The following is an 11,109-nucleotide window of genomic DNA, read 5'->3' as shown; positions in this document are numbered from 1 at the left end:
CATAGCAGAAGAGAGATCATGGAGCAGGAAGGTCCTCCAATCCTCCCTCTGAGACTCCTACCCATTGCTGCATAATAGAGAAGTGGTTAACGAGGAGGTAGGTCCTCCAAAGCATCCCTTTGAGTCTCATGCACATCACTGAACAGCAGGGTAGAGATAAGGAAGCAAGAAGTTCCTTCGATTCTCCCTGTGTGTCTTGTACCCTTTGCTGTGTAATGGAAGGGCAGGGGCACTCTTAGCAGCTACGCCGATTACTAACAAGAGATGGTACCTGGGCCCCACCAAAATCCCCGCTGCAAGAACGGAATCAATCATAGTTACAGGCATCACACTAGAACAGCATAATGGTCCAAGAGTTCTCCTCCTCCAAATGTGTGTCACACCATTTTAACTGTCTGTGACGTCACAAAACAAGTTGCATCCCACAAAACCTATTTGGGAAGGGAATTGGTTCATTATGGAAGACTATATATGTAATACATAGGGGTTAGTATAACCATTTGGTAGCCATACCTGGTGGCTCCTCCTAGGCCCACCTCTAAGAGTACCAAATATAAAGTTGCAGGTTAGCAGGAAATTAAATGGCCACTCCAACATAGTGTGCTTAACATGAAAGGTAGCTAAGGATTGGACAGAACAGGTCTTCTCAGCCTTGGGACCCTGGACAGCTACCAAGCTGAGTGAAACTGTTCAAGGCCATGGGAACGCTCAAGAAGGTGTTGTGTGTTCCCAATAAATTGCCATCTCTGATCACCTAAGCCCTGAGACAGAACATTCAGCTTTTTACCTATGTAATAATTGTATCTTTCTTCCTCTGGTTTGATGGGAACAGCTTTCCTCCATCTAACTCAGATTAATAGGCTCTGTCCCGTTCCTTCAGATCACATGTGTAGGGGCCATGAAATGAAGTGCGCCTGCTTGTAATTATGAGAATTTTAGGCTATGTTCCTCGCAGGTATCGTATCCCCTTTGTAAACTGGAAACTTTCCGTCTCTTCTTGTCAGTGACGAGGCTGTGCACTGGGTCTGCGCTGGAAGCTCTGGTTGCTTTAACTGAATCACACTGTTAGCCTTTCCCTTTATTCTGAAGTTCGTCTTGCTTCCCCATTAACTTCAATGCACTTATGGCTTCCATCTTTGTTCTTATGACCGTTCATGTTAGTCATAATTAAGCATGAACAAGCTAATTGTATGGTTATGTTATATGGCATGTTTATAGTGCCAAATGGCCTCAACGCGCTGTTCAGTGAATGCCCTGGGAGAACTGAAGTCCGAGGTATGAGAGTTGAAAGGAGGATTTTTAGAATGTGTGTGTGCAATTTAGCCAGAACAAAGGTAAGGAGGGGTGGCTAAGACCCTGCTAGCGACGCATGGAGATCTGGTTAGTAGATGGGTGCTGTGGTAGACTGTTAGGAAAGAAGGCGAGCCAAGGAGACTGATTATGTGCCCAGCTGGACCAAATTACTTTCTTAAATACATTTTTGATCAGTTCACTTTTCAGCACTGGAAGGACTTATTAGTTGGTAGTGATTAGGGATTAGTGAAACAGCCACATTTCGGACCACGAACATAATGGCGTATTGGGAGAAAACCCCACCCCTCTGCCCATGGTGCAACAATGTTGGATTTTTTTGCATTTGATGATTTTTCCTTTGGGCGTGTATTCATTTGCCTAATTAGGGTATGCATTTTAGTCACTTAAGAAGCACTAAATTCTTTGTACTGTGTGAAGTGCCTCGAATTCATGGGAATTTCACTTCACCGTAACACTGCGATTGTGGGTGGATTCCACCAATTTCTATCTGCCGGCAACTATTTCACCCACCACCAGTCATGATAGGAGAGAACTGAAGTCTTAGCAACAGGGAAATATGGGCCTCATTACGAGTACAGCGATGTGATAAAAAATGGGGGTAAATCTATCACTTCCACATTTCTGCCACATTACCACTGTACTATGATTTCTGGTGGCAAAGTGGACGATTTACCTCAAGCAAACTGATTTGATTTGTGATGCTGTATTACTGCTCACTGTAAATCCACAAAATATCACTCTGGAGTCCTATGGATGCCAAAAATGGGGGCAAACACAATCGGGCCATAACTCATAAACCTGTGGCTAATCCACAGGATTATGTGGGACTGAATGGTGGCAACAGTAAATGAATTTGGTGGTTGCAGTAAATTAATTTGGTGGTCGCAGTAAATTAATTTGGTGGTCACAGTAAATTAATTTGGTGGTCAATTGGCTGCTTTACCACCGACTGGTCATCAAGAGGCCCGATCATCATGTCCCCTATAAATATATGGAAACTCAAGGGTCAAAGTGTAGTTAATGGCATGGCTACTTCCTAGGTCTAATCCATTCTGTGAATACCTTAAGTGCCTGCAATGCTAGTGTTGTTTTCCCTTGAGCTTTCAGTAAGAATGTCTGAATAGGAAGCATTGCCACCTAAAATAGAAAAATAGAAATTACATATTAAATAAAAGTTGTCTGCAAAGGCTTTCTGGTAAATGTGTGTGTGTGCGATGGCTTTAGGTGAAAGGGAAAAACCCTGCATCCTGGTGCTGGTCGATGACAATGTCCACGAGGAAGAGGAGGAGCTGCGCCTCGTGCTGGGAACCCCGAAAAGCGACTCCCCGTTCGGAGCCTCCATTGGGGAACAGAACGAAACGCTGATCAAAATCAAAGACGACGCAGACAGTAAGTCCCCACCAGCCTGTAACCGGATGTTGCCACTGGGAGAGTTAGATGCTCTTGGCACGCGTGCCCTAAAGCCCTGTCTTTGTCTTCACAGGGGCCATCATTAAGTTTGGAGAGACCAAGTTCAGTGTGAGCGAACCCAAGGAGCCCGGGCAGATCGTGCTGGTGAAAATTCCAGTCCTTCGCCTGGGAGACACGTCAAAGGTTTCCATTGTGAGGGTCCACACAAAGGACGGCTCGGCCACCTCCGGGGAGGACTATCACCCGGTGTCAGAAGGTAAGGAACGACACGCTCCCATTCTCTCCTTACTCCCTGCTCACATATCCTATGGGTCTGTGAACGTCCATTCACAAGGTAGAGCTGCAATGCCAGCTATTCAACGTTGCATCATTCAAACAGTGCACATGAAAACGCACTTCTTAACACAGCCCAAATGTGTATACAAATGCTATAGCCAAGACAGAGGACGTTTATGACAAAGATCAAAGAATCCAGTGTGAATATGTGCTTGTCTTAAGTAGCTTGGGCCCCACCACACGAACGGCAATCAGTTCTGGGCTAGTTGACGATGGCTTGTTGAGTTTGCACCAGTCTGTGTCACGGTACAAAGCTTCTTTGCACTGACATGGTTATAGCCTGAGCAGTTTTCATACCATCAGAGGCTGTATTCTGTGCCCCAGTGCTATGTTCACAACAGTGTCAACGCAACATTGAATGAAATGGATTGTAATGATCCAAGCCGGGTAATTTATTTAAGGGGTACACATAGCCCACAGCACATACCCATATTATGCTTTTATGTTTCTTTGCCCTCCCTTCTTTCCATTCTTTTTGTCTCCCTTTCTTTCAATCAATGTCTGTCTCTCTCTCTCTCTCTCTCTCTCTCCCCCCACCCCCCCCCCCTTTCTCTTGCCACCTCTCTTTCTTGTGCATCTTGCACAAGAAAGAAGCCTGCAGAACTTTTGCATATACATACTGAGCTTGAAAGAACAAACTCTCCATCCACACCTCTTGGGCAGTGCCTCCTAGGTATGGAACTCTGATTCCATCTTTCAGAGAGAACTTAAAACATTCCAGATTTACAAACAAACACTTATCTGTACACCGCCTAGTAATACTGCCCCACTATTGCACACAGCTCTACCCTGCTTCACTCTCATCTCTTTTACACAGTAACATTTCTCTTCCTGAAGCTCAGTACTTCCCAATGGAGGTCAATGTGCCATTGGGTTATGCCTACAATGGTTCATTTTTGGTTTATTTTACAGTAAAAACGATCTAAGATATGCATTCTGTTTCAAAGATGCACCGGTTATTTTATGGGACTTATTCATCAGCATTTAACACTTCTGGTGGGTTAAACAAGGCTCTCCAATGTCAGTCCCCTGGACCCCACTACACTGTGGCCCTGATTCACAGAACGTTTTCCTATGGGATTGCACTATTATAAAACACTTTCATGAATCAGGCCCTATGTCTCCAGCCACTCACTATGCCAATAGCTAACGTCACTTCATTTGATTGCATTCTGTGTGGATATCCTGAAAACCTTGCGTGGAACTTGGCTGTTGTGGAACAGATCCTGATCTAGAAGTGTAGGCAGCAAGGCTTCTGTCGTGCCCATTGTGTGCAGGGTATCATCAACAGTTTGAACGGTTATCAGTGCAATAGACTCTAGATGGAACCCTGCCATGTAATCGCAACAATTTTTTGTCTGTGAGAGTTGGTAACACAAATATCAATGGATTCTGTTAGAGAGGAGAGGCCCATAACATCGTGAACACGTTTCATGTTTCGATCAGTGATGGGTCTTTTAAAGAATAGTGAAACCTTTAGGTTTTCAGGCTATAAGAAATTTTCCTTCTTGCAATGAGTCCTTTATCGTGTGAGGTGCCAGGGACGACCTGCTTCTAACTCTTGATGGTTCAAATGATTAGACAGACTGGAATCTCCAGAAAAACTGGACTCTTTTATAGAGTTGTTTTATTTTCTTCCCAAAGTGCCAGAGTGAGGGGGAATTGCACTCCATTCATCATTATGCTTTATGCGAGGTGGGTAGTTATGGCTGCTATTAGGGGCTGTTCTGCTATATTTTTCCACAGATTCACCCCACTTTTCCTTTCAGTGGGGGGGGGGTCTGATTGGGCGGTATTGGAGTGGCTGCATCTTTAACTAAATCGTAGAATTCTTTCACTTCATATTTGCTCTGAGTGTTTGAGCCTCTGGTAGGTGGTGTTGGCCTGATTGGTGCATTTGTGTACATCTTCCTCATCTGTTGTGTTTTAAGCAAAGAGCCCAAGGTGGGCTGTGTGCTCCACCCTTGTTGTTGGTATATTGTTACCTGCATTTGTAAAGCGCACCTTCACCAGAAAGGGCATCATGACGCTAAGGGGTACGAAACTGAACACAGAGCCAGAGCCAAAAGGGCAAAGGAAGTTCAGTTAGAAAACAGAAAGGTCTTCAGAGCCCGCCTAGAGGAAAGATGATCAGTCATCTCACGAAGAGACAGAGGGAGGGCATTACAAAGCAAGGCTGCTGTGACTGAAAACGAGCGACCACCCACACAGCAATATTTAAACTGAGGCACCGCAATCCACAGAGAGGTAGAAGAACGAAGAGGGCAGGAAGGAATGTAATGTCTAAATTTGGTCTGCAGATATTCAGGCCACGTCCCATAGAAGGCCCGATGGACCATACACAAAGCCTGGAACTTGACTCGTTTAGCCACCACCAACCAGTGCAAACTGTTCAAGACCAAAGAGGCTGAAGAAAAATGGGCAGCTCCAACGGCCAGCCTGGCAGCCGAGTTTTTGAGGACCTGCAACCGCTGGAGGAGAAAAGGAAGCTGTGTGAGAAACAAGCTGTTGCAGTAGTCAAGTGAACCCGATGTGAGAGAGGATAAAAACACAGGGTGAAGCAGGAAGGAAGATAAGGCAGGACCTTGTGAAGAATGTACAGTTTATATTGAACTGCCTAGCAGAATGCACTAATCTGTTCCTGCATAGACAGTGAGGCAGAAAACTTAATACCGTGGTCAACAGTGTCAAATGCGGCAGAGAGGTCCAGCAGGATCAGGACCCCGATACCGCCCTGATCCACAATCTGGGCCAAATCATCAGCCAGACACCAGGACCGATTCTGTTACCCGGCCAGGTCGAAACCCGGACTGGAAAGGGTCAAGAACACCAGAGTCCTCCAAGAAGGAGCACGGAGGAGGAGTGACCAAAGCTTCAAGAAGTTTCATAGAAAAAGAGAGAAGAGAGATAGGCCTAAAATGACAAGGAATAGTAGAATCCAAGTTCGTTTTTTTAAAGGAGTAATGATCAAGGCATGTTTAAGTGAAGCTGGTATGTGAGCATTAGAAAATGATAGATTAACAGCAGACTTGAGGGAAGATGCAATACAAGGAGTTTTAGCCTTAAGGATGCTGAGTTGGATAGGATCCAGACTCCGAGAAGGCTGGGAAGGTGGACCAGCCAAGAACAGGAAGACTCAACCCCAAAGGGTCTACAGGAGGTGACAGTGTAGTGGACTAATTTGAATAACTCCTTAGGGGAGTTCACTGCAGCTTCCACACGGGAAGCAAATTACGTGCATTTAGCTGCCATAATGGAACATTGGTAAATAGCAGTAACTTTATCTAAAGATAGCCGAGCCATAGGACAGGAGGCAATGTGACACTTACGCTCTGCTTGCCTACGGGTGAGTCAAAGCTTACCAAGGTCAGCGGAAAACCATGGCTCTTATGGACTGGAGCTAAGCAGTTAGCTGTAGCCGTCAAAGCGGACAAAATGGACAAAAACCACAAGGATAGGCCACGGGCAGTAGATGTAAAATGCCTGAAGAGATATCTGAGTATTTGTTCTTACACCAGTGCCATGAAGGGGGACGGGGTAGTACAAAAGGCTGGGAAATAGAAGAAACATTCACCAAAAAAGGAATGACAAAATGGCCAGACCAAATAACTGGCAGAGTAGGGGAAAGCATGAGCTGTAAGGAGGGGGCACAGATTAAATCAAGGGTATTGCCCAAACAATAAGTGGGGCCCATCACTATCTGACCCGATCCAGGCCCGAAAGGGTGGAAACAAAATGGTTCGCCTGAGCATCACTAGGATGGTTAGGATGAAGATTAAAATCCCCAAGGACTCTCAAAGTCCCAAACCGCAGCCTAAATTCTGCAACCACCTCTGATGTGGCATGGCAGAAACCGTAGTCCGGGCCGGGGGGACGATAGACCAGTAGGCAATGGAAAGTAAAAGAGGGGGAAATTACAACACAAAGCAGTAATGCCTCAATATTGAAAGTATGGTGCAGTGGAACCATAGAAAATTCAAAATTAGAATGGTATATAAGCGTGATCCCACCCTCTAAAGGAGAAGGGACCCTATCCAGTCTGAGCATACAGTACTCCGGGGGCAGAGCATGTACCAAAATGGGAGCAGAAGCCACTTTAAGCCAGGTTTCAGTGACAAACACCAAGCATGGTGAATTGTCCTGTAAAAAGCGTTAAATACCACACACTTCACCTGATGTTGTGGGAGTGCAGAGAACGTCATTGCAGCCTCTGGATCCTGCAGCCAACCCGGGGGAAATGGTGTACTCAAACAAGCCATATCTACCAGATTGCAACGTGTCAGAAACGACATGTTTTTACCAGACATACTGGTCCAAAGCCCGTCTGCAGCGCGGATGAGCGCAGATGGGCCTGACTTTGGCCGGGCTTTGGCCGGGATAAGGTGCTTGCGCTGCACCCATCCACTGCGCTTCCGGAATGGAGGCGCACTGATATTACACAGAATATTAGCAGGAGTCAATCACCCTGCACGGTCGAGGTGGAGTGAGGAAACACGCAGCAAAGTGCGTGTCTGTAAATAAAACAGACTTGCAACAGGAACGAGCCCTATGCAAGCTAGGATGCCAGGCAACCTCGTACTGACCGCAGCGTCAGTTAAAAGGAAATAAAATATAATTACATTTAAAAAACGAAAAAGCAGAATAAAACATATTTTAAGAGGTAAGCTGAATGCTGAAACCACATTGTAAATTAAAGCGTCCAGTCAAACGCCAGCGGCCCGATTATAATGTCTGAGCCAGTAAAGGAACCAAGTAAAATTGAAAGTAAATTAAAGGAAAGTCAAAACGGAGCCATGTAGCCACAACACTACCGGTATACTGACGGTAGAGCCGCCAGGATACCTGCAAATGTGGATACTGTTTCCGGCACCGGCATTGCCGCTGGATTACAGGTGTGATCCCCATTCATGGTGTCCCATAGGACTCCATGAAGGGATTTACAGTTGTTACCGCCACCAGCAATGCCGGTGGTGGTAACGAGGGCTGGCATGCCTGTAGTCAGACGATCCGGTAAAGTGCTGTTATCCTCAGATATTTATTTATTTATTTACATTTGTGTAGCGCACAAGCAGCCCGCGGGCATTGTGGCGCTGTTACTTGAGAGGAGCTTGGTTACAGGGAAGGTACAGGTAGGTTATACATTTTTACATGGTTTACATTAATACATTATAGGTTACAAGTACATATGCGGGTTAACAGGAGATGAGGTAAGCAGTCACATAAGGGGACTGTGGTGTTGATCAGGCGAAGAGGGTGGTTTTCATGGCTTTGCGGAAGGCAATGAGTGAATCCTCAGAGCGAAGGGTTGTAGGAAGGACATTCCAGTGTAGGGAATTAAGGTAGGGGAAGCTAGCGCCTCCTGCTCTTTTTACCCTGGGCACAGTGAGCATGTTTGCATAGGGTGTTCTTGTTGGCCTCGTGGAGGTAAAGGGGTGGATTCTCTGCGATAGGTAGGCAGGTGCGGAGAGGTGGATGCATTTATGGGTAAGTGTCAGGGCTTTGAATATAACCCTCTCCTTTATTGGGAGCCAGCGGGCTGATTTTCTGGCAGCCGTGATGTGTTCTCTTTTGGAGATACATTGGGCTGCATGCAGAGCACTGTTCTGGATTACTTGCAGTTTTTCCAGATTTTTTGTGGATGTCCCTAAGAAGAGTACATTACAGTAGTCCAAGCTAGAACCGGTGATCACTCTGGCTATGTTGGTGCAGTTCTCTTTGGAGAGAAAAGGCCTAGCCGCATTAATGAATTTTGCATGATACGCTGCTGAAGCGGCGATTGCATTAACTTGTCTGGCCATGGATAGGTTGGAATCCAGATAGACTCCGAGAGTTTTCACTGTGTCAGATACTGGGATTTTGATTGAGTCTATGGAGAAGTGGCTAAACTGAGTGTCAAGATTTTTGAGTGTGTCAGTGGCTCCTACCAGCAGGAGTTCTGTCTTGTCGGAGTTGAGGTAGAGTCCATTGACACCCATCCATGTCTGGATGGTGTTATAGATGTTGTTAAGAGCTGTGGAGTCTGTGTCATAGTTGTCTGTGAGTGTGAAGAGGATCTGGGTATCGTCAGCATAGTTGGTGTAAGAGATACCCATGGCATCAAGGATGAGAAAGAGGGGGTGTGTAAAGATGCTGTAGAGAGTGGGGGAGGTGCAGGAGCCTTGAGGCACTCCACAGAGCATGATGTGTGTGAGGCACCATCAGAGAATACTTGTATACGAAGAATGTGACATTTTGCAGTGAGTTGTATCAGCAGGTTTGCAGAAAAATGTGGATGTTTATGGCAAGGAGTCCAATGAAGTAGTTCTGACACTTTCATCGTTTGTCAGCATCTTTTTATTGTGAGTCAATGCCACCCCACCTCCAGATTTATTTTCTTGGTTCTTTTGGGTGATGTAATAATTCACCAAAATTAGATGGTCTATTATCTTCTTATGGGGTTGATTAGGCCATGTTTTATTCAGAACGAAGAGATCCTGCTTCCGATCTCAAATGGTATCAGCTGTTGGGTGTCCTGACCCACGTTTGAGCTATCATGCTGCAACATTTGGTGCTGTGGGCTTAGAAAATCCAAGATGGCCAAAAAGCCCACATGTGCGCCAGAATCCAGGAAAACCACGCAGTTTGTGCGTACACCAAAATGGCTGCCTAACTTGCCACCCACCAGTGCGAGCATGATGGGCCAGGGTGCCATGAGTGGAATGGGTGCCAAAGGTAAAACAGCAGCGCCTGTTAGCTCAAAAACGCTTTAAAATTACCTTTGGTTTCTCTGAATGCCAGCTCAAAATGCCTATTTTCAAACATTGCAACACATCCAAAAATCTCACTGAACACCAGCGGACATCTGGCAGAATGAAGTATGTGTGCATACAAAATCTGGGAAGATGAAGAGCCCAAAACAATGTTCATAACAAAACTGGCTGAGCTATGCATGTCAGCAGCCTAACTGAAACTGGATTAAAACCACCAAAATCGAAATGTTTAAATTAACTGAGTGACCTACTTTTGAGTGTCACATAGGTTGTAACTGTTAAAATGTCATAGTTTTGAACTTAGAATCAGCATTCTAGCTGCATATGTAAAAATTGTATTTACTTAAACTGGGGGACAAAAAGTGACATTTTATCTGAAACCTGGCTTAATGAAACTGAATTCTGCCTGACATCTACCCCCACAGGAGTTAAAACCTGCTCAGCCACTCTTCCCCTTGCCAAAAGGAGTTGTCACCTCTCTGATTAGATTAGGGGTGGAGCAGCTACAGGGAGTTGAACAAAGGCCTGTCCTGGACTCAGGCAAATGTTATATTGGGGGCGTCGTAAAAGTGGCTTCCTCTTGGCAGAAACGGGGAGGGGCAGCCCCCTCTGAGGACAGGCTGAGCTTAAAGAAAGTGGATAGACTGGTTTCTCCACCATGTGACCTGGGAAGACACACCCCTGTTGGCCAGAATATGATTTTAAGAAAGATGTATAACTCATGGTGCGGACTTGTCAAAATTATCTAAATGATACCATAATTCTTGTGATTTTTCTGCCCACATTTTAAGAGGTTTTAGGACCCGGTGGTATGATCTGGGGGGGGTTACGAGCGGAAAAGAGGTTGTCACTCCAAATGTCTGCATGTTAAAAATCTGACACTTCATCAATTAATGTCCATACTCCTTGCGCACATGTGTATAATTTTGGGTAAGTGTCCGATATTGCAAAACCAGTTAAAAAGCGCAAAATGTTGCCATTTCTGAATGCAAGCCCCCAGGAAGATCAGAGGCGGACAAGCATGGACCATAAGGAATATATAATGTGCACATGTAATTTCAACAAATTGTATATCTGGGAAGGATGTATTTGAATCAAATATAGATTTGTGGGCAAACTGACCAGGGGAGGATCCTCTGACCCATAAAACCTACAGCATCACTCTGACTCACATTTCCTTCCCCCAATCATGGGAGAGGGGAGAATTGGGCCAATGACAAGTAGAGAGGGGCAGGCTTAGCTAGGCCCAGGCACACACCCATTTTCAAAACACATAAAAAGAGACTGCTGGGACAGGTAG

The 11,109-nt window shown here is 45.5% G+C and overlaps 1 protein-coding gene across 1 annotated transcript in view; it reads left to right on the top strand.

Moving 5' to 3' along the window:
* FREM2 (FRAS1 related extracellular matrix 2) overlaps nucleotides 1-11,109 on the top strand; it is a 796,190-nt gene that overhangs the window by 612,974 nt on the left and 172,107 nt on the right. The window contains exons 10-11 of the mRNA XM_069640403.1: nucleotides 2,539-2,703; nucleotides 2,798-2,980. Coding sequence (XP_069496504.1) covers nucleotides 2,539-2,703; nucleotides 2,798-2,980 — 348 coding nt within the window. The remainder of the gene's footprint in view (nucleotides 1-2,538; nucleotides 2,704-2,797; nucleotides 2,981-11,109) is intronic.

Source organism: Ambystoma mexicanum, chromosome 7q (genome assembly GCF_040938575.1).
Source record: "Ambystoma mexicanum isolate Mex_15411 chromosome 7q, UKY_AmexF1_1, whole genome shotgun sequence".
Lineage (NCBI taxonomy): Eukaryota > Metazoa > Chordata > Amphibia > Caudata > Ambystomatidae > Ambystoma > Ambystoma mexicanum.
The sequence above is the reverse complement of the archived record's forward strand: the minus strand, read 5'-3'. Positions and strand labels throughout refer to the sequence as shown.